Source organism: Takifugu rubripes, chromosome 11 (assembly GCF_901000725.2).
Source record: "Takifugu rubripes chromosome 11, fTakRub1.2, whole genome shotgun sequence".
In the NCBI taxonomy this organism is placed as follows: Eukaryota; Metazoa; Chordata; class Actinopteri; order Tetraodontiformes; family Tetraodontidae; genus Takifugu; species Takifugu rubripes.
Window position 1 is genome coordinate 5,462,260 of NC_042295.1, and position 23,898 is coordinate 5,486,157.

General features: G+C 43.5%; 2 protein-coding genes across 14 annotated transcripts; both read right to left on the bottom strand.

Annotated features, from left to right (window-relative positions):
* Positions 1–1,770: 1,770 nt before the first annotated feature.
* LOC115251489 (uncharacterized) lies at positions 1,771–11,537 on the bottom strand. 11 transcript variants are annotated; one of them, XM_029843902.1, is made up of 5 exons: positions 7,903–11,537; positions 5,223–7,400; positions 3,991–4,359; positions 3,761–3,871; positions 1,771–3,642 (listed from the first exon to the last, which is right to left on the bottom strand). In XM_029843902.1, the coding sequence occupies exons 3-5, from the start codon at positions 3,994–3,996 to the stop codon at positions 2,677–2,679; spliced, it is 1,083 nt and encodes a 360-aa protein (XP_029699762.1). In that variant the 5' UTR covers positions 3,997–4,359; positions 5,223–7,400; positions 7,903–11,537; the 3' UTR covers positions 1,771–2,676. The 11 variants fall into 11 exon arrangements, 9 of the variants coding, with proteins under 9 accessions (XP_029699762.1, XP_029699760.1, XP_029699759.1 ...); XM_029843900.1 differs by having other exon boundaries at positions 5,223–7,426; XM_029843899.1 differs by having other exon boundaries at positions 5,223–6,551; positions 7,245–11,537.
* A 694-nt stretch (positions 11,538–12,231) lies between these two features.
* slitrk3a (SLIT and NTRK-like family, member 3a) lies at positions 12,232–18,095 on the bottom strand. 3 transcript variants are annotated; one of them, XM_011619596.2, is made up of 3 exons: positions 17,005–18,095; positions 16,485–16,567; positions 12,232–15,174 (listed from the first exon to the last, which is right to left on the bottom strand). In XM_011619596.2, the coding sequence occupies exon 3, from the start codon at positions 15,120–15,122 to the stop codon at positions 12,426–12,428; it is 2,697 nt and encodes an 898-aa protein (XP_011617898.2). In that variant the 5' UTR covers positions 15,123–15,174; positions 16,485–16,567; positions 17,005–18,095; the 3' UTR covers positions 12,232–12,425. The 3 variants fall into 3 exon arrangements, with proteins under 3 accessions (XP_011617898.2, XP_029700108.1, XP_029700109.1); XM_029844248.1 differs by having other exon boundaries at positions 16,924–17,015; XM_029844249.1 differs by lacking the exon at positions 17,005–18,095 and adding an exon at positions 16,920–17,001.
* Positions 18,096–23,898: the final 5,803 nt, after the last annotated feature.

The following is a 23,898-nucleotide window of genomic DNA, read 5'->3' on the forward strand; positions in this document are numbered from 1 at the left end:
GATTCAGATGAGGAGGACATTTCTGATGAGATGGTTGATAAATATCCAGTATAATCAATAATTCAGTATCTAGTGTGACCTTCGAGTCATATCCTTATGTTACTCTTTGCATTTAACGGCGTTTATGTTTTCCTTCCCTCCGTTGTAGTTCCGGTGACAAAGGGGGGAAATGGTTACATAATTTACTTAATCATGACAATCATGTTTTGATATGTTTGTATTGCATTCTCTCTAATGAAACCAATGTTGTTTTTGCAAAGATACTGGCACCTCTGTTTTCTGTTTCTAGGACAGTAGTTGGGGAGCTACGTTGGGGTGACAACTATGTTGGAATGGACTCAGAAATTCAAAATGAACTGTGAAAGATGCTGGAGGACCCTGAATGAAGATGGGGAACAACTGAAGATCCTTCATCAGGGGACTGTGAACTACAGATTCGAAAATTACTGTTGATGTGTTTAATGCATATATTTGAAGTTTGTATTAATAAATTTACAAGGGAGATTTCATCAGTAGGCAGATGCTATGAGAACTCAGTTTTGTCCTTGTTTTGGTAAAGGGAAAGGGGTCCTTAGGCAGGGAAAGGTCCAAGGTAAGGTCCGATGGGACGACCAGCCTGATCGTGGACATTTTTTGATTTTTTCTGAGTATCTTGTATGTGTTTGCCAAACTCTTCCCTAATATAACCTTTTTGCAAATTGGATTGGAGTACCATAGGTGGTCGCCGTCGACAGAGGGACCGTGAGAGAATTTTCCCGTCTAAAGTGTTTTGATGGTTGCAAACTGAAAGCGGTCTGTCGGATGGGTTTTTCACTCTCACACTCCACTAAATTTCACATATTGTTCATGTCTAATTAATCAATCTTTTTCAAATTATACCACTTTATTAGTCACCGTCACTTTTATTAAAACTTGGTTATCCTTTATTCTTCGAGACTCTATGTAGTCTCGAAGGGGGGAAATATGTAGTATCTGACCCGTTCTATGCAGGCTTTACGTCTGTAAGGCCGTAATGTGTTTAACAGCCAGCCTAAGCACCATATTAGGACATGCTCCACATGTGTGTCCTGTGTCTTCTTCCTTTATGTAGGAGAAGCTGCTAAAAGATGACACTGGAGCCTGTGGGCCCCTGGTTGTTCTCCATATGAGGATGTATAGCATGAAGCATCTTCACTATTCCCTTTTTTGGTAATAACTGAACGCTATACCATTGGGTTGGCCATATTGTATAGTGTGAGGTCATCAGTAAAGAATGTGTTTACTTGACTGTATAAGAAGGAGGTATCGATGTAGACACCTCTGAGTTCTTCACCATCGGGACCGCGAAACCTCCCTCGGGCATGCTGCAGCGTCCGATTGATACCTGACTGTTCTCTCCAATAAACATCTTTGATAACCAAGTCGGTGTCTGCGAAGATTCCTTCCTCATCAACACATCTCGGCTACCACCAGGAGAAGATTCACAACACATGCAACAACAGCATGCAGAGAGATCTCTGCCCAATGTAACAAACATGTACCTTTTATAATGCTTAGCAACTACGCCTTTCTCTCAGTACTTTTCCATCTACTTACTTCATTGTCACAAGGTTAGCATGATAAACTGTAGCATTTTGAAGGTTGCTGACTCGCACATCTTCATCATTTTCTAAGGAGTCTTTGTTCTACAACTCGTGACACCTCGTACACCTGCACAAGTATCATCAAATGAGCTTGCTTGACCTTACTGGTTTAAATGATCTATGCTAAACAAAAATAATTTCTTTTACATTTCCCTCCTTTTGATCCTACAGGATCAACTTTTGATTATTGTATTTACATTTCAGCATTTCAAAACATTCCTAAAAATTCCAAGGCAACACCCTTTTCAGTTTAAGTTGCCCCTTCATGGGCGGAACATTTTAGTCATGCGGCACCGTTTACTTATACATCATTTTACATTTCTGACTCTTCACTGGAACTTTCATCATGCAGTTTTTCTATTTCTTCTTGATTCTTTATTGCTTCATACGTCAACATGGCTACTCGATCGCCCAACATCCTGTTAATGAGTTTTATCAACAGGGCACGTATGCAAGGAATACAACAGCATCCACATAGAATCATTATTGCTGCGAAAACAGCTATTGACATCAAAACAGACGCCACTAGGGTCTTGTACTTTCCAAAAACGTTCAACCATTTGTCCCACATGGCTGTATCTACTCCAGAATGTTCCTTCATCTTGTTGCTGAATGTTTTCAGTCCATCCACGGCACATGCCAGCCTTCCCATTGGTGCAGTGTTGTTCGGTATGAATGTGCAACATTGAGTCCCAAACATCGAGCACACTCCTCCTCGCTCCACCAGCAACATATCCAGTGCCATTCTATTTTGAAAAGCCATCATTGAAGTCACTCTTAGCTGCTCGTGTACTGCTTATAGGCCGTCTCTTGTGTAATTGGCAAGTCTCTGCACATTGTAATGGAATGACCACAGTTGCTGAGGAGTTAGGCTGGAAACACACTCGAGGAGTTGTCAAATGGCTGGTACGGCCACAGTTGAAAATCGTATGTCCTCCAACAGCGCTCACAATATTTATTATGATCAGAAGGATGCTCCTCACGGCCGACATCTGTTTTCCCATGCTTGCGTTGGTGGTTTGGCACACCACTTGAAGCAGTAGGGACGCTAGTTTCACTCCCTACTGACCGGTTCCTTCGGCTCTGGTACTCTCTTGCAGTGGGATGCATGGATCCACGTCACTCTCTCTGCCACTTTTACGGCTGTCTGTGTCACCAGCAGGATCTGGAAGGGACCTTGCCACCGTTTCTGGTTCCACCGTGTTCTGCGGAAATCCTTCACCACGTAGTCTCCTGATTTCAAGTTATGGAGTTGCTCTTCTGCTGGAGTCGGCAGAGCAGCTTTCACTTGTCCTCGAATGTCTGAAAGAGATTTAGACAGATTCCTGCAATAGGTTAATACTGAGTTTTCACAGAGAGTTGTGTCTGGAAGCATTGTTCGTGGTGCATTGGCTCCTACATTGGGAATTCCTGCAAACAGAATTTCAAAGGGGCTTAAATTTGCTCTCCCACGCTTGCACATTCTCATGTACATTAATGCTAGTGGTAACACTTCAGTCCATGGCAGCCCCATATCCTCACAACATTTTGCCATTTTTGCTTTCAGAGATCCGTTCTCTCTGTCTACTGCGCCCCCACTTTGAGGGTGGTATGCGCAGTGTCTTTTCAGATTTATGCCTAGGTACACTGAGATTTGTGTTAAAGCTTCATTTACAAAATGAGTTCCATTGTCACTTGAAATTTTTTCTGGGATTCCCCATCTGGGAATAATTTCGGTTATTAGCGCTCTTGCTCTTGCTGCTTTGGATGTCGGAATTGCCTCCACCCATTTTGACCACATGTCCACAAAAACCAGACAGAATTTCTTACCTTCTGCTGGGTGCAACTCTATGAAGTCCATCATCACATGCTCAAATGGTCGGGTTGGGGGAGGGTGTGCAGCGTGCGCTGATCTCTGCTGATTTTGTGACCAAGGAATGTTACGATTTGCTGTGCATATTGCATCTTTGTTCTGGAGACCTTGTGTCCCTCCTTTACGAGGTGAGTGAGCAGAGTCACGGTGTCTTGGACACATGGAGTCCTGGTCGGGGCGCACAACAATAAGTCATCAACGTACTGCAGCAGCGCGGAGCCGTCCTGTTAAGTCAGAGAGGACAAGGAGTCACTTAGACACTGATTGTAAATGGTTGGTGACTCACAGTAGCCTTGTGGCATTCGAGTGAATGTGTAGCCCCTTCCCCGGAACTGAAAGGCAAACCAGTATTGGGAGTCGGGGTGAACTGGAACGCTGAAGAAGGCATTGGAGAGATCTATGACAGAGAACCATGTAGCATTGGAAGGAATGGTGGATAGGATGGTGTAAGGATTAGGAACCAGAGGAGCCCTGGATTGTACTGCTGCTTTAACAGCAGTTAAGTCCTGAACAAACCTCCATTCTTCGGGCTCCGGCGGTGGGCGGTACTTCTTCACAGGAAGAATGGGAGAGTTTGGACAAGGCACAATCACTCCCGCTGCCAGCAGGGAGTCAAAAACTGGCTGTATGCCCTCAATGGCCTCCTTTCGGAGGGGGAATTGGGCACGTCTTGGTCGGTGAGTAGACTTAGGGGTCACCACCAGAGGTTCACAGTTACGTATGAGACCTACATCGTATTTGTGTGCAGCCCATACACAATCTGGAACGGTGAATAACTCCGGTTCGTGTGGGGTGGGTTGACTGACCAGTCTGAATTGTGCTTTCCTGGATCATGAGAACTGTTGGCGTGGCTGGAACAGCAGTGTACCAGTCTGTGGAGTACACCTGAAGAGACGGAGAGAAGAGCACCTTTGGGTCAAGAGTCTGTTCCCAATCGGTGGCTTCCTCACATAACCGTGTCCATTGGCCGATGTGTTTCCATTCATCTTTGTGGCTTCTAGCTAGTGACACATGGGGTACACTAGACAGAACATCAAACAGGTCACATTCAGGTTTACATAGAGAGACAGACACAGCGCAGCGCGTGGAATTCCAATACATTTTAGCTGTTATGAGATCCACTGAGGCTTGTGCATAAAACTGCTCCTCATAGGCGTTGTCTCGGTGTTCTGTTACACGTGCAGTGCAGTGTACTGCATCAACTTGTTGCATGTGTGCTGTGGGTATTAACTTTTCTTTAGCACTTAATAACATTTGTTGTGCACTTTGTTCATTTATGCTCCATACATAAATCCACAGGGTGTCTTGAGTCACCGGTTTAGCTAGCATAGTGATAGATTGGGCGTCAGGCCGTCGGAGCTCCAAACCTTCTGGGGTTGACACTAAGTTTACTCCTAAACCTAAAATTACGTCCCTCCCCATTAAATTTAGTGGGCAAGATGAAGACATTAGGAATGAGTGCTTAAACCCATGATCTCCTAACCTGCAGTTGAGAGGCAGAGAGAAAGTTTCTCACCCCACTTGCTCCCATTGAGTGCAGTGACCGTGAGCTCATGTCGGTGTGTGGCAGTTCATGCTTCCTGATAACGGAATAAGTTGCTCCTGTATCTACCACAAATTTCAAGGTTTTTCCATTAACATTTAGTTTCATAGTTGGTAACTTACATATCACTGAGTCAGATAGTTGGACATAATGCTTTATCATATTTGTGATGTTTGTGTTGGGTGCGGTAAATGTGCTGCAATACCGTATCATCTGGTGTTGTGGGCTGTCCTCTGCCGGCTCCACCTCTCCGTCAAGTCAGTCCTGTTGTGTTTGATCTTGATCGAATTGGGTGTGGCCATTTCCGCCCCTGCCTCTGCCCCGTGGGAATCCCCTGCCATGCCCCCTTCCTCTTTTCTTAGGGCAGTCTCTGGCCCAGTGTCCCATCTGGCCACAGTGGAAACATTTGTCGTCCTTCGTGTCAGACGTTGTTTGGTTTCCCCTCTGAGGCCCCTGGTGTGGCGGGCGCCCTTTAGTCTGCTGTTTCCCATCATATTTCAACAGGGCCAATTGTCTCTGCTGTAAACTCCTTTTCACATGTTTGTCCTCGTCATCGGTGGCTGTTTTCTTCTCTTGCGGCCGTTTATATTGGTGATCGGCATGTTTAACCACCCTGGAGAGTCGTGTGTCAGCATCACTCCATCCGATGCATGAATCCTTGACCAGCTGGCCAAGTAGATGTTGGAGACCTTGAATGAATTGCTGCTTAAGAAGAGTCTCATAGGGGGTGGTTTCTGGACCAGGGTATGGATCGGGCTTGGTCATGCCACTGTGATTGTCATATACAGTCATGAGGTGGTGGAAATACTCTCACGGTCCTTCGTCCTTTGCCTGGACACATGCAGAAACTTTTGACAGATCACATTGTGTTTTGAAATCTTCAGTTACCTTGGTGACCAGACGGGTGAGGAAATCTCTGTAGGCCACGTCACGAGGGTCATCACCGACCGTCGCTGTCTCCCAGTTGATGGTGGCAGGCTGCCAATGACCATTGAACACACCTTTGACAGCTGCGAACTGTGTTGGTGAGCAGATTTTCATCATTATTCTGGCCATCTCAGATGAAGTTGGAACGTAGTCTCGGATAAAGTCTGTTAAGGCTTTCGCCATGGCAACTCCTCCTTTGTCTGGTTGAGGGAGATGCTTAGCCGCTTCCACGATATCTGCTTCAGTCCAGGGTCTGTAAACATACATAGGATTGCCCTGTGGGCCTCCTACCTGAACCATAGGAAGGGTGACCACCGCATACACTGGTCTATTGTCTCTTTCTCTCATTCCCCTTGTGGAGAGCGGGGAAAAGGTTCCGTCTGGGCTCAGACCATGGACCGCTGGTTGTGGCTGTGAGGTACTGAGTTGCTGCATCTCTTCCGGAGTAGGTGGAGGGGGAGGGGGGGCTGGGGGCCCGCTGGGGTGTATGAGGCGGTGGAGGGTTGGGCGGACCTGGTGACGAAATGTAGGGCGGCGGATGATTCGCTGATGGTGGATATGTCGTTTCTAGAGAGGTGGATTGTCCGGCGTTGGCGCTCCAGTGATTCTGCAAAGAGGGATAGAGGGAAGGGGGAGGAGGTGGAGGAGACGCATATTGCCCTGTCTTTCCCTTGTCATTTTTATCCACTTTTAACTGTGTTAATACTTTCTGACACTGCCTTCTGTCCCTTTTATCACATTCAGTTTCCCAGCACTTTAACTGTTTCAACATGTCTTGTATTTCTCGCTCATCTTTCACGGGAATCTTCGGTTTTTGTTTTATTTCTGTTTCTTTTTTCTCTAAGTTTTCTTTCAACATCTCTATTTGCCTTTTACTCAGTGATCCCCCTTCAGGAAACCCATATTGTTTACACCATTTTCCCATATATGAACAACACTCGGGCCCATATTTGTCTGTCATTATTTTCATAAGTGGGGACAGTCGGTCCCTGTTGTCATGGTCACTCTTACTTTGTGACTTTCCCATTTCGTCTGATCTTGTCTTCCGACTCACAGTACTTATTTTACCCGATCTTGCTTTGCTCACAGTACTTTTAATACCTGGTCTTGCTTTAATGCTCACAGGACCTTTAATACCTAGTCTTACTTTAATGCTCACGGGACTGTTAATACCTGGTCTTGCTTTAATGCTCACAGGACTTAGTCAGGACTTAGTCACATTAAAGGCTCGTCTTTTTTTTTCTTCAAAAAACAGCATTCGGACCATTTCATTGTATCATTAAATTTACAATTGTCTTACCAATTGGCATGGATTTCAGGAATCCTGTGACCGTCGATCGGGACGGCCGCGGTCCTCCTCCTCGAAAAATGTGGGGTTGAGGATAAATCGCCTTTGGTGGATTCAGGTGGCCAGCCCCTCGGTCGGGTCCCGAAGGACGTATCCAGGATCCCACTTCTGACACCAAGTTTTTAGAGGATTTTCTTCAGTTAACACAAAGTCAAAATTCTGCTTTTAAGAGTTTAATAAGTCAGTCAGAACACATGCAACAACAGCATGCAGAGAGATCTCTGCCCAATGTAACAAACATGTACCTTTTATAATGCTTAGCAACTAAGTCTTTCTCTCAGTACTTTTCCATCTACTTACTTCATGTCACAAGGTTAGCGTGATAAACTGTAGCATTTTGAAGGTTGCTAACTCGCACATCTTCATCATTTTCTAAGGAGTCTTTTTTCTACAACTCGTGACCAACCTCGTACACCTGCACAAGCATCATCAAATGAACTTGCTTGACCTTACTGGTTTAAATGATCTATGCTAAACAAAAATAATTTCTTTTACAATGCCAACCTGAGCAGCCATATCAAAGCCGCTGATATTTTGCATTATATGCACTTTGTATGATCGGCCATAATGTCTTGATACACATGTTGAGAACAGAAATACACTTTTTTACCCACTGAGTCCGTCCAGGTGCATTCTTCTCCTCCTCTGTGCAGTCTGATGACACTGCCCTTGTTGGCTTTCGAATTAAAATTACAACCAAGAAAAAGGTAAGAAATGTGAATGTTGAAAGTCACTCAGACAATCATTTACCTGTGATGTGTGATGAGATGTCAGAGGCTAGAAAAACTAGAAATGATTTCTAAATTATTCTAAACCATGAACCAAATGTAATTTTAATAATCATCTATGAATTGTGCCCCAAAAGCAATTTAATGGGGCGTAAAACTCTTTAGAGTTGGTGTTCCCCTTCACAGAACCTTGGAAGAAATGTCTACTACATACAGGCACACAGACACACACAGGCACAAACACACACTCAGGTACATGCAGACACAAATGCACACACAGAGCAAAGCAGGAGTTTAGAGTAGTGTGTCAATGTTTTGTGCTAGGGCCTCACAGGAGCCGGTTCTACATCTCCTAAATCAGTTCCTTTCATTTAAATCCAAAGGTGAGAAAATACATCTGAGAATTGTCCTAGTAAGCAGATTTGACTCTTTATTCTTTACTGCATAGCGATAGAAAAAAAATACAAAACATGTCAACTAGTCTTTTAAACTAGAACTTCAGAAGCTTCGCGCCGCCCTAATTTGACAATTGATCATCTTGATTGGAGATGAGCTGAGTGGCTTATGGCTGTGTGAATGTATGCCAGATTCATTTCACTTTGTCCCAAGGAAAATATAACGATAGATGATTTTTTAGCAGCAAGGACAATGTGAGTGCAGAGGAGTAGCTTTAGGTCAACGTCATAAATGCTTTCAGGAAGCCATTTTGATCTTAGGTCAAAAGAACAGATCTACAAATGTAACTAAAGGCAAGACAGGAACTCATAAAAACAAAACGGCCACAAAAAAAACCACACAAGCACAATGCTGCATATTAGATGACTCAAAGTTCAAACAGAAAGTGCATATTACTTTGAACTCACAAAGCAGATACTTCGAAACTGCTTTAATTTATCTCTGAAACTGCTAAAACTCTGAAATCACTGCAAGAAATTAGTGGAGGATATCAAAGGATTTATTGGGATAAAAGTGCTCAGCATGGCAGGCCAGAGTTCATCTATGCTGATGCAGAACAAAAGGTGAAGAAGACTGGAGATAAAACCATTAGTCATCCAAACAATATACCATTTAGCATTGATGATGCCTCACAAGTCGGCTTATTTTTGATTAGCTGAGTGCACGCTGCTAATAATGCTACATGTTAACGATGCTGCACCCCAACAATGTTACACACTAAAGATGCTACACGCTAATAATGCTGATTATGAACTCAAACCTTGGTGTGCGTGTCTGTGTATATGTGTGTCTGTGTGACAATCAATCAATCAATCAATCAATCGATCAATCAATCAATCAGTCTTTATGTGTATAGCGCCTGTTACAATCAAAATTGTCTCAAGACCCCAGGTCATGAACCCCAACAAGCAACAGTGGCAAGAAAACCTCCCCTTTAACAGGAAGAAACCTTGTGCAGGACCAGGCTCATGTAGGGTGACCCTCCTGCTGATGGCTGGCGGTTGTGTGACCTCAGCTCTTCTATCAAAGAAGAAGTGTGAGAGACACCAAAGAGAAGACCTCAATCTGTCACCAGGATCATTAATGAATGACAGGTGACCATCTACATGAGCTTTGCAACAGATTTTTTGCAGGTTGACACAAAATGTTGAGACCCAAAATTTAGACTCGAAGCAGTAATATTCCATCAAATTTCAATCATGTTGTTTGTTTTAGAAATCATAAACATGTCTGATTTCTCCAAATAATGATAGTAATGAGTTGAATATTTCCTCCTTGATTTTTCTTTTATGTAGGAATAAGACAGAGAACATCGTTGACAGTAACTGAAATATACCACATTTACTGCACAGCTACCATCAAAATGTCAACAACTTTATTTATGTGATTCTGTCGCCTCCAAAATAACTTAAACTAGAATAGTGAAACATCAAACATTAGAAGTTTTCAGAGTAAAAAGTTAAAAGTAGAACTAATGCTATAATCTACAAGCTGAAATTAATGGGATTTGAATTCTGAAAATTATTTGTTGATACCAATTTGCCCTGCCCTGACCCTGCTTGAATGAAATAATACTGTGAAAGATTTGTTCTTTGATCACATGAATATTAGAGATAAATCATTTATATATCTGCCATACTTGCCCTGTGACTCACAGTGCCCCCAAGTGGAATTAACAACACAGCTACTAGTGAGGCATTCATGGCCTCATTTACCTTTAATTAGCCTAAATCATCAATACTCATTTAGATAAGTGGAGAGGTGGGATGTTTCTCTGATAAATAACCACTAACTAAAGAATTTAAAAATGCTACAATTATTTAATCAATCTATAGTCTTTAACATTCCATCCAACTAGGACAGAACCTGTAATGGCCAATAAAATTCCAGTAGGTGAAGATCATCAGACAGTCTCTGGGACATGTACTTTATTGGGGACTAACTTTAATCTTAGTTTTGTCAAACACAGTCAAAAAAAGAAGAAGGAGCTGTCAAGGTTCTCTGTTACTAACGTAGCTGTGTTCTTCTACCACACGGCTCCACACAGCAGCAACCCTGTCATGGTTTGATTGAACTTTGTTTTATTTGAAGAAGGCTACACCAGACTCATAATCACTATACATTGATTTAACATTACCTTTACAATTAAATTTGCAATCTGAAATTACAGAATAAATATATGCACATTTCTCTCCAACTCACTGCGAAAGAGAAAACATTAAAAGTGCCTCCTACAAAGCCATTAGACGGTGACGGTGGAGGAATCCAGAAGTAACAGGGGTGGAAATATCCAGAACACACTGTCCCATAATAATATTCACAGATGTTTTACCATCTGTATGTTGGTGCATCCTCGTTTTATGAGAATCACCCTGATATAGCTCTAGCTGGCTGATAGTAATAACCATATTATTAATATAGAAAAATTAAACAGAACACTGAACTGTAAATGAGTTTCAGTATCTCTGTTCAGAATGTTCTTAGAACTTCCCCCTCCAAGATTCCTGCACTCGACAAGTGCACGTAGCACAAATACACACGCACACACACTTTCCTTGTTTGTTTGTACAGCCAAGTCAAACTCCCAGCTGAGGGAGACATCCAGCTCATGGCAATTACATAAAAGGTGTGCGTGTGTATGTATATATATATATGTGTGTGTGTGTGTATAAACATATATATGTGTGTGTGTGTGTGTGTGTGTGTGTGTGTATATATATATATGTGTGTGTGTGTTTATATGTGTGTGTGTGTGTGTGTATATATATGTGTGTGTGTATATATTCATTCTGCTCACTCCTGGGCATATAGATAACTATCTTAGAAAAATAACAGCTGTTGATGTTGCTGGCTACTCTGAAAAAGGCACTTTATTGTAGTATCTGAGAATGGCATACAGATGTGCTGTCACACATCTCTGTCTGCACCATGCTGCGCATTTGTTTGTTTTTTTCTACTACCGTAATTTCCGGACTATAAGCCGCTACTTTTTTCCTACACTTTAAACACTGCGGCTTATTCTACGGTGCGGCTTATTTATGTTTTTTTTCGTGGCGCACTATCACAACTATTGTGAATCAGTCATTTTTACTAAGCCTCTTTAACATGGAAAATACTAGAAGAAAAACATATGATGCGGCTTTTACGTTAAAAGTGAACACTCTGGCGGTTGAAGAAGGAAATCGGCATACATTACGGTAATCAATGTCGAGAAGGTAGAGACCGCATGAAGAACTGATCCAAAGCAAAAAGATGACAAAAGCTTTTAGACGTAAACATAGCAGGTGGCCCAAGCATGAAAACTTTCTGGAAGACTGGGTCAACACACAGAGAGCAGGCGGCCGCGGTGTTTCCGCTGTACAAATCAGACGGAAGGCAAAAGCAATCGCCACCGCGATGAAAATAGAAGATTTTAGAGGTGGGCCATCAGGGAGTTTTAGATTGTTCATTGTTTGAGTAAAAAAGCATAAACAACGTAATTTGTGTGTAGTTGATACAAATGTAGCTTCAAGGTAGCTGCATTACAGACACTGTTAAAAATTTACCGGTACAATATATTTATGTTGCTAAGCGGATTAAATTAAAAGAAAAGTTAAAAAATCCTGACGTGATGAAAATTGGATTTAAGGTCTCTGTATAAACATACAAGTGAAAAGAGTGGCTGTTGTTTCTTACCTGTCTGTTTGTCACTCGTCAGTGACTCGTCTCTTACGTTAATAAAAACATAAACCGGTACTGAATGTTTTCGATCTAATTTTTCACATTACTACGTGGGATACCTGCGGCTAAAAAACCGGTGCGGCTTGTACAAAATTGATTTTCTTTCTAAAATTAGATTATGCGGCTTTTAATCAGGTGCGCTCTGTAGTCCAGAAATTACAGTAGTTTTGGGTGTTTCCATTTCTGAAAATGTATTGACTTTTGTCGTTTTCTTCACAAACAAAAGATGTTAAAACCGGTATGATTTTTCCAGGACTTCAAGGTAATCCGGCTTTGTTTGAAGTTTGGCCCTCAACTCCAGGTAATTGCTCTCCACAGGGTCAGGATAGCAAACATTCCCCGCTGTAAAAAGCAACGTCTCCTTTAGCCTTGCATCTTGCTGAAGATCTGGATACTGCATGCCTGGTGGGTGTGCATGAGCCACATGTATGTCCTTTAGTTTGGGCACTGTCCCACATAAACAGTCTGCAAAGCCCACTGTGGGTGTGGGCCTCTGACTCTCAATGACTGTAGGGCAGAGGCCTCCGTTTTTGTGAAATCCTGTCAGATCAGTTGCAGTGTGGTTGACGGTGACAATGGTGTTGAGCTGAGAATTGGACACGGCCAGAGTCCACTCTCGTTCTTTCTCTAACAAGGTTCTGTAGCTACTTTTGCTACTGAGAGTGTCTTTCTTCTCTGAAATCTGTGCTCTGTCTTCCTCAGATAACTCGCCCTCTCTGGGTTTATAGATGGGGTTGTTACACATCTGAGTCACGGGGTGGGGGATGTAGTCATAAACATGACTGTGGGAATGTGTGTGACTGTGTGTGTGTAGACTGGGCATCATTTTCTCTGGAGGGCCTGTGTTACTGGCATTGTTTTGTCCTGGTGGGTCTTCGAAAATCCTGCATTGCCTTTGGATCTTTGTCAGATCCACCTCAGAACGTTTCCTGAAAGGCAGCTTCTTCCTGCGTTGAAGAACAAAAACAAAAATCCCAGCAGCCACAAACACAGCGGAGATGAAGAGAATGAGCAGGCTGAGGATGAGGACAGACAATGGGATAGATCCTCCCCTGTGTGCTTCCTCTGTGCCAGAACCTCCTGTGGTTAGGTCATCAGGCAGAGCTGGTGAGGCACCGGAGGAGTATTTCATCTCAGGACAGAGAACCTCGACCTCCAGTGAACGTAGGTCCTTCCCGAAAGCGAACTCTGGGGTTTTACAGATGACATCTCCCACCACAATGACAGAGGAGAGTTTTTCTAGCCACTGTTTCAGGGGGATGATGTCACAGGAGCATTCCCATGGATTCTGGTGGAGATCGATTTGGACAATGGAGGTCAAATGCTCCAGGACCCCATGAATGGGCAGGTAAAGAAAGTAGTTGTTGCGGAGATTTAGGCGAGCAAGGTTAGTACCAGCGAAGGCATCTATGGGAAGGGAGCGAAGGAGGTTGTCATTGAGGAAAACCAGCTGAAGGTTTGGCATCAGAGACAGAGAATTAGGCTGTATCTCACGTATGACGTTATACTCAAAGTAAAGATAACTCAGCATGTGAAGGCCTCGAAACATTCCTGTCGTCAGTTGCTCTATGTCATTACCATTCAGGTACAAACTTTTCAAGTTTGGCAGGTTGACAAAGGCGCCTTCCTGAACGTAGGATATCCGATTATTTCCCAAATGCAGTAAATCCAAACTGGAGAAGTTCCAGAAATCAGAACGATAAATTTTCTGGATGAGGTTGCCACTGAGGTACAGTTTCTTGGCATTTAGGGGCCGAGGCAGGAGCTCAGAGATGTTGTGGAAGCCTTTCTCTTTACAGTTCACAGTTAGTCCCAGGTCATTGATGTGAAGGTTGCAGGTGCACCCAACTGGACAAATGATTGGGATAGGAGGTCTGGTTTGGTAGCCAGCAACAGGGGGCTGGTTTAGTCCTGGGTAGACGCTACGAGGGGTGGGGGGGTTCTTTGTGGGCCGGGGTCTTTTGGTTGGTTTGGGAGCTCTTACCTTATATTCTACTGATGAGGCTGTGTTGTGAAACGAAGAGAGCATGGAGGAGGGCTTGGTCGGCCACGTGTTGTCGCTGCTGAATGGGATGCGTGGGATTCCCAGTTTGGCCTCAATTTCTGCATCAGAGGAGAGAGGACAGAGTTCACCTTGTTTGATTTCTCGTAAGTCTTTGCCATGCAAGTGGAATGGATATTCACATGTGATCTCTCCAACCAAAGCTGTGTAAGGGATGCGCTCCAGCCATGTTTTCAACTGGACAATCTCACAAACACAGTTCCATGGGTTCTCTTCCAGTTGGATTTCCATTAAGCTCCTCCCAATGTATTCCAGCATGCCCTTATATGGTAATGTCTTTAGTCTGTTTCCCCTCAAGTCGAGGTGGGTGAGCGATACAGAACGGAAAAGATCATTTGGGAGTGCTGGGATGAGATTGTCATTTAGTATGAGTACTCTCAGTTTATGAAGGTGCCTAAACACACCACTTTCAATGCGTTTGATTATGTTATAATCTGCCTGGAGATACTCTAAACTGTCCAAACCCAGAAAAGTGTCATTGCGGAAAACCTCAAGTTTGTTTTCATGTAGAAAAAGCCGTTTAAGTATTCCTAAGCCATTGAACGCTCCAGCATGGATATCTTGCAAGGCATTATTACCCAGATTAATTGATATGGAATTGTTAAGATGAAGAAAGCTGTTAAAGTAAAGTTTCCTCATGGAGTTTCTCTGCAGATTGAGCTTGAATGGTCGACTCCATATCTGGGCAACCTGGCTGACGTTTGTAAATCCTTTACTGTCACAGTGGACGTGGAAGAATCCCTCTCTGGCCTCGCAGTAACAGGGCTCAAAGCAGGGCTCGTCGATCTCCTGGGAGTCCTCCAGCAGTGGAATTGGGGTGGTCCATCCTAAGGCTATGGTGCTCAGCAAGGTAATCCACAGCATCCTTGTCAACACCCAAAGGACGAAGTCGCTGCTCCAGGGCCACTTCACAGCACTACCAGAGAGGACAAGACAGCGGGAGAATGAAAAGGATGGGGGATTGAAAACAGAACATACATGATGAACATGTGTGTTCATACATACATGATGAATATTGAAATAGGGATTTGGCAGGTAAAGGTGGATGAGAGAGGAGAGCTTGCATTAGTCTAAAACCAGAGCAACATACAGCCGACAGCCACTTTTGGGAAGGGGGGGTGCAGCAAATCTCCACACTCAGACACTTAATGTCACCAGGGAAGGGAAATGGTCATTTATTATACTGCAGATATGCTGCTAAGGTCGCAATAAATCACCTGAGAGATGCTTATCGCACTGAATAAACCAAGGCTACAATGAGTGGGTGAGCTCATCGGTGAGGAGATGTTGTCCTCCAACTGCGTATTACATAATAGGGACCCTCGGACCCACTGGCTGTCCAGAAACACTTTTGGAATCAGGGTGGGTGCTGGTTGCTGTGTGTGTGCTACAGCAATCAGACAAATCAGAATATTTCTCCTGAAGTTGAGCAGTTAAGGATGGTAAACATGTTTCATATCATATCACATGTTTCATTTTTGGTTAATGTTGCATCAGTGATGTGGGAGTAGAGAGTGTTTAAATGTGCACATGCACTAACAATAACGCAAACCTTCAGCTTTGCATTTATGAAGGCAGTTGTTTGAGCAGACAAAAAGCGATATCTCTCTCTCTCTCTACACACATTTTATATATGTGTGTGTGTGTGTGTGTGTGTGTGCGTGCGTGTGTGTCTGCGCGCGCGCGCACTATGCCGATATAAGGGGGAAAATCAATTTATCAAAATTGTGCAAAATCATAGTACAATTAAAGGAAGTTGAGAGTTGAAGAAGAGAGAGGCAACATCACGAATCAAGGCTCAGTGGGCGAAACAGCAGCAGAAGCCAAACACCTACAACATGCCAATTACACATTCTTATCATTTTCCTTGGCTAGCGCGCAAACACGCGTACACCCACAGTTTCTCTGAATATCTTTCGTTACGGCTGTTGAAAGGAATATTCTGAAAACTCAGAAGATCAAAGAGCGGATCCACTGATGAAGCTGAGAATCACCGCCCAGCAGCGGGAGGAGAGAAGCATCAGACACAAGAAAAAAGGAGAAACAATCGTTTGTCATTCGTTGCTGGCTGGATTCACATCAGGATTTATTCATGACGAGTCCAGGGAAAATGCGTCGATGCGACGTCCAAAAAGTAGCTACACATTAAGAACGTTCAAATCAAAGGAACGTTATGCTGCTCCTCTTTTATAATGCATACTGCGTTTAATCGCCTGTCATACGTACTTAATGATATCGAGATTCCAACTTCACATCCTGCTGCGGGAGCTCCTGCAGTCGACTGGTGTGTCCCGCTATGCGTCCGATGGCTGTGGGGAGGACAAAGAAGACGAAGGGTGACCGAGCCGTTAGAGAAACAGAGGGATTACAGGCAGACAGAGGAATGAAGAGGAGGGAGGGGAGGGAGAGGGGGTGCGTATGTGAACGAGCCAAGCTGGAGAGATTCTCCACATTTCTGTGATCTGACCAGGATTCTATCAGACTAACTTCTATGTGGAAAGATAGAGGCTGACGCACACCAACACGCTCATCAAAGCAACCTTGCTGCCGACGAGGAAAACCAGATCCGAGCAGAATCTGTGTCAGTTTAAATGTGCTGTTTTTAAACATAGGCCCCGGAAGATGAAGACATCTAATAGGGATCCTTAGAAATACACGTACAAACCGTCATCTCACATGCAGGGAGTCCAACCATCGCGCTGACACCGTCCCCAGTGACGCGCTCCAGCAGGCGGCCAACACTCACCTCAGTTTGGCGCTGTGATCTGAAGGCATCGGAGGGAAGCGTTGATTCTTGTCACAGTCTCTCTCTCCCCTCTCTCTCGAACGTCCTCTTTTCTTTCCCTCTGTCCTTCTGTTATCAACCTCCCGCACTCAGTGACGATGGATAAAAGAGGAGAGGGAGGAAGAAACGTGATAGGAATGTAGGCTCCGTTCCCGTTTCCCAAATGACTCCGACTCCCCTCCCCCCCCCCCTCTCTTTTTTTTCTCTTTCGCCCTCTGCTCTCTTTAGTTTTTCTTTTCAAGCAGTTTGCTTATATGCATCCTGCCTCCTTTTGCTCCCCCGCCTCCTCTGGGTGAGCGCTCCAGCAACAGTGTGACCTAGTCGGAGTCAGTGACGTGCGTGCCCGGTGCAGAAGTCGTGCTCTGGAGATCATTTGGACTATTGGGTCATTTCTCTCTCCCTCTCTCCTACTCCCCCACCTTCCTTTTGTGCGTCGAAAAGTGAGGGAATGGACAGGGGAACTGAAGCACAGCGGAGAGTCTGGGCAGTTATGGTTCATTTCAGTGAAGGAGAGGATGCCGAGAAAGACTGAGGGAAAAGGAGGGGAGAGTTGTAGCGGAGACGCGCCTCCTGGAGTGAAACCAGAAGTGTAGGGATCTGTCTGTCTTTCTGTCTGTAGCTGAAGATCGTATTTGGGACGGGTGGTGAAGGAGAATATGCAGCCAGAAAGCACCGCCTGTTTTTTCTTCTGCCAGTGGGTGGTTGCTTTACACCGAACGGCCTTTAGGGGGGGAACATAGACCAATGATGGCTGGAGAGCTCACAGCAGAGCTCTGCAGAGACAAAATAAAAAATACGCCACATCGACCACTCGACCAGTACTAACTATTGGCGCCATCTTGGTCCGGTCACCCACTTAATGTGATACGTCTGAAATTTGCAATTAAGTGTCAGCGCATTTAATCAATCATAACTTGCTACATACTGAATTGATTTACGTAGGTCCTTTCTTGCCAACATCATGTAGGCACCATACAAGATGCACGATTGGGTGTATTTTAATATTGATAGTGAGCATAATAGAATATTCTTGTATGCGATATATGACACAGCATATTTACTGTATATGTATAAAAATAAATTATAGAAACATTCTATAAAATCATAAAAATAAATTATAGATATAACATTTTATAAAATCACATCTTATATATGGATATAATTATAACTAATTACTGAAGAGAATTGTCTGCATTTTTGTATATGTTTCTGTTATGTTACAATTAGTTTAGAAGTTAGGAATAATATAATCATTAGCAAGTGTAAAAATGATAAGCAGTCAGTTGACCCTTCCTTGACATGACTGTTTAGATAATTGTAGTCATTGGAGACAGTCAGGCTGAAAGTGTTAAACGCCCATTGTAAAACTGGACAGCATAGTTTAGTGGTGTTGATAAGTTCGTCTACAAGAATAATGTGAACTTTAACCTGGCTATCTGGGAAACAGTTAAGAACAACGGAGAACAATGACTGTGCCAGCATCCAATGGAACTGGAAGGAGAAGACAAGGTCATCCAACCAGAAGACAACATCGAACTAGATTAGCATCAATAATTTGCCTATGTGTTTCTGGGTCAAGGGATAGTTAGGTTGTCAAACTTCATGGCCGGACAATTGACTTTGTTATTGTAGGGTTTTGAACTGGCCCGGAGCTCTGTAATATTTGTATCTTGAATTGATTCTATTTGCTAAATACATTTTGAAATTGGCATTGTTCTCCTTAAAGTCTTCATTCAGAGAACACGTGGATCAGCAGTGACACACTCGAGAATATTGCAATCCCACATTACACACACATCTGTCAGTTGGCCTTTGCATTAGAACTGTCCGCCTGCAGAGAGGGACTCACTCACTGCTTCAAACAACAAAACGTTGATGATTACATCTTCCTCATGTCTTTGGGCGGCCTTCCAAATGAAAAGAGGAGATTTAAGAGAGTCAACATAAAAAACATTCTAAAAAGGAGGTTAAGCTTATTTTCTTTCTTCGTTTTGCCTTTTTTCTTCCTTCAAATTTCTTAGAAAATTATTCAACAAAACTCCTAATTTAATGCAAATCTGTGGATAATGAACCAAAGCTGCTGTGAGTAAGCTTGTTTGCAACCTATTCTACAGTCAGATGTTGTGTTTTCTGTATTATAAGTAAGTGGGAGACATGGGACATGACAGGTATATTACTTTTGTTGCAGTGAAAGAATTACATGTGAATATACAGCCGTAAACTTTGTCATGTTGGTTGTAATATAAGTCTGTGTTATTGAACATATGATTTATAAAGTCTCAGATTACTGTAAACATAGCTTAGCTAATGTTAGCTGGCTATTATTTTGCCTATGGACATAAATACAGCACAATAATACTCTATTCGCAAAATAAAACAGATATGAATGTTCAATCTTACCTGTGAAAAGAAATCCCCAAGTTCTGCGTTGTATTCTTGTGCAAATGGACAGAATAGAACGCACAGTGCTCTGGCATCTTCACTTCTCTGCTGCTTCAGTTTCTAGTTACAGGTAGTGTTAGGGATCCTTTTTGGTGCCTGTCTCTACCCTTTCCCCTTGTGGGCCTTGTTGGTATATCACTATCTGCATCCTTCAGGCTGGGAGGAGCTGTGTCCTGGTTTCTCCCGCCACCAGCATTTTGAAAAACTTAAGTGGTATCGGCCCGGTCCCACCTTCTGTTTGACAAGTGATTTTGTAAGTCTTCACTCACCTGTGCTCTCGCTCTGTCGTCTGCAGCTCTCCCAGTGTGGTTTTGGGATTCAGTCTGTCCCTATTTGCCATCTACGTAAAAGGTAGGCTGATCGGACCAAGATGGTGGCAGTATTCCTTGCGTCAGAGTGGTCAATGCAGCTGTTGCTGTAATTGTGGTCAGAATTAAAGAAAAAATTAATATGATTTATTGATTAATTCATTGATTAATTCATATATATATATATATATATATATATATATATATATATATATATATATATATATATATATATATATATATATATATATATATAAATGTTATACATACATACATACATACATACATACATACATACATACATACATACATACATACATACTACATACATAAAGTTAACAAGATGGAAAAGTCTCAACCAATCACCAGCACTGAGTTTGAGAAAGTACCCAGAATAACATATTTACCCAAATATGAACAACCACACTCTCAGACAGAGGTTAGTATCAATCAATCAATCAATCAATCTTTATTCATATAGCGTCTTATACAATCAAAATTGTTTCAAGGCGCTTTCCAGAATCCCAGGGCCTGACCCCAGACAAGTAACAGTGGCAAGGAAAAACTCCCCTTTAACAGGAAGAAACCTTGAGCAGGACCAGGCTCATGTAGGGGGACCCTCCTGCTGATGGCCGGCTGGGTAAAGAGAGAGGAGAAGGGGGAGGACAGGTAGAGGATAGGATAGGTAGGAGAGGAGAGGAGAGGGGTAGAGGAGAGGAGAAGTAGAGTGAAGGGGAGGTAGAGGAGAGGAGAAGGAGGAGGAGGGGAAAGAGGAGAGGAAAGAAGAGGAGAGGGAGAGGAAAAGGAGAAGGAGGGGGAGAAGAGAGGAGAGGAGAGGCACAGAGCACAGAAACACACACAAAAAATATGATGTACAATCACTTCAGCGGGGCCGGAGGTCATTATGCAGCTCCGAGGGCGGCGATACCTGTAAATAAATAGAGGTGGGGGGGGGAGAAGCAGAAAAACTACACAAGAATCAGCATAACTAGTCTGCTTGATGAGGAGAGGAGAGGAGAGGAGAGGAGAGGAGAGGAGAGGAAACCATGACCCAGTGGAGTGACAGAGGCCTGTCAGGTGATCATGTTTCCGGACCCCGGCAGCCTTGGCCTATAACAGCATAACTAAGATGTGACCTAACGATTAGACGACCCCCTAAGTATGATAATTTGTCTGTCTATGATAGTAACTGGAACTACTGAATTAGTAACAATAAGCTTTTTCAAAGAGGTAGGTTTTGAGTCTGACCTTAAAAGTAGCGATGGAGTCAGCCTCCCGTACCTGGACAGGGAGCTGGTTCCATAGCAGGGGGGGCTGGTAGCTAAATGCTCGGCCCCCCATTCTACTCCTGGAAAGTCTGGGAACCACAAGTAGACCAGCATTCTGAGAGCGGAGCGGTCTATTGGGCTGATAAGGTATCACTAGCTCCTCCAGGTAGGGTGGAGCTAGGCCTCTGAGGACCTTGTAGGTCAAAAGAAGGGTTTTAAAAATTATTCTAAATTTAACGGGCAGCCAATGAAGCGACGCCAGTACAGGAGTAATGTGATCTCTTTTGTCAATACCTGCCAGAACTCTGGCTGCAGCATTTTGGATCAACTGGAGGCTTCTTAAAGAGTTGTTTGGACACCCTGATAATAAAGAGTTACAGTAGTCCAGCCTGGAAGTAACAAATGCATGGACTAACTTTTCAGCATCATGCCGCGTCAGCAGTTTCCTGATCTTAGTGATGTTCCTCAAGTGAAAAAAGGCACTTCTAGAGACTAATTTAATGTGTGAGTTGAAGGAGAGATTTTGATCAAAAGTTACTCCTAGATTCCTCACAGAGAGACTAGATGTTAATGAGATACCATCTAGAGTGATCATGTGATCTAATCTATCCCTGAGAGGTTCAGGACCAAACACCATGACCTCAGTTTTTCCTGGGTTAAGGAGGAGGAAATTTGAAGACATCCAGGACTTTATGTCTTTAAGACAGGTCTGGAGCTTCACTAACTTCTCTGTCTCCTCGGGTTTCATGGATAAATAGAGCTGAGTGTCATCAGCATAACAATGAAAATTTATCCCATGCTGCCGAATAATGTTCCCTAAGGGAAGCATGTACAATGTGAAGAGGATTGGTCCAAGTACAGAACCTTGAGGAACTCCATGGCTAACCCTACTGTATGAGGAGGGAACACCATGGACATGAGCAAACTGGTATCTATCAGATAAGTATGATCTAAACCAGTCTAGTGCTGTCCCTTTAATCCCAATCACATGATCCAGTCTCTGTAACAGGATGCTGTGATCAACTGTATCAAAAGCAGCACTGAGGTCCAGCAGAACCAGCATAGAGACCAGTCCATGATCTGAAGCTATGAGAAGATCATTAGTGACTTTAAGAAGTGCTGTTTCTGTGCTGTGGTGAGCTCTAAAGCCTGACTGAAACATCTCAAACAGGCTGTTCCTCTGCAGGTGCTCCAGTAACTGAGTCACCACCACCTTCTCTAGAACTTTAGAGATAAAAGGAAGGTTGGATATTGGCCTATAATTTGCTAAGACATCAGGATCCAGTGATGGTTTTTTAAGTAACGGCTTAATCACTGCCACCTTGTAGGACCGGGGTACATAACCTGACACTAAAGAACCATTGATCTGGTCCAGGATAGAACTGCCTATCAATGGTAAAACATCCTTCAACAGGTGTGTTGGGATGGGATCTAAAAGACACGTGGTGGTCTTGGATTTCTGAATTAGCGATGACGCCTCAGAAAAATATATAGGGCCGAAGGAGCTTAAGGGCTCGTTGGAGACCCTGTATGTTCCCACAGTCGGCACATCTGGTGATGGTCCAGTTGTTGGGATGGCCTGGTTAGCTTTCTCTCTGATAGCTAGAACTTTATCAGTGAAGAAGCTCATGAAGTCTTCACCACGAAGGCAAGAAGGGATACGTGGATCTAAAACACTGTGACTCTTAGTTAATTTGGCCACAGTGCTGAAAAGAAACCTGGGGTTGCTCTTATTTTCCTCAATTAAAGAAGAAAAATAAGCTGTTCTAGCCTTGCGAAGGGCCTTTTTGTAAACTAATAGGCAGTCTTTCCAGGCTACATGGTAGCTGTCTATTTTACAAGAATGCCACTTCCTTTCCAGTCTTCGCACTTTCTGCTTGAGGGTCCTGATATGTGAATTATACCAGGGGGCACACCTCCTCTGATTTACTATTTTCTTTTTCAGGGGGGCAACAGAATCAAGCGTGATTCTCAGTGAGGTTGCTGCACCTTCAGCAATAGTCAACCTCAGCAGGGCTAAGATTATAATGACTGATCCCTGGGGAAACACACGGTGGTCCTGTGATCAGCACAGGGATCACTTCCTTAAACTTAGCTACAGCATTATCTGAAAGACATCGGCTATAGTAAGACTTTGTTCTGAGCTTAGAAGAATCCTTAATCATAAATGTAAAAGTGATCAAAGAATGGTCTGACAGGACTGGGTTCTGTGGGAACACTGACACATGTTCTACCTCAACACCATAAGTCAGAACTAGATCTAGGGTGTGCTTAAAGCTATGAGTTGGTTGGTTTATCTGCTGGAGGAAACCAACTGACTCAAGTAATGAAATGAAGCCATTTCTAAAGCTGTCATTTATAACGTCCATATGGATATTAAAGTCTCCAATGATAATGACTTTTTCCGTTCTAAGGACCAAGTCAGATAAGAAATCAGAGAACTCAGACAGGAACTCTGAATGTGGCCCAGCAGGGGGCCGATATACAACTACAAACAGAAGTGGCTTTTCTGTCCTCCAGTTCAGATGAGTCCGACATCGTTTTTGCATAGTTACACACCGACTCCAAGTTAATTTTAGTGACCTCCGACTGACGAAGCCGGATGTCGTTGGCTCCGACGTGAATAATAACTTTACCAAATTTACGATTACGTCTCGCCAGCAGCCATAAATTTGCTTCTATGTCGCCCGCTCTGGCCCCCGGAATGCACCTAACTATGGTCGCTGGAGTCGGCTTCACGTGGCGCAAAACAGAGTCGCCAATTACCAGGGTCGGTTTCTCAGCGGGTGTGTCGCCGAGTGGGGAAAAGCGGTTAGCCACGGGAAGCGGTTGGTGGT

Bases quoted from the DNA above. Each gene is read 5' to 3' on its own strand.
- LOC115251489 (XM_029843902.1), bottom strand. The intron at 3,643-3,760 runs GTGAGTCACCAA...CGCCCCGACCAG, and splicing joins TCGAATGCCACAAGGCTACT to GACTCCATGTGTCCAAGACA.
- slitrk3a (XM_011619596.2), bottom strand. From the start codon at position 15,122: ATGCTGTGGATTACCTTGCTGAGCACCATAGCCTTAGGATGGACCACC.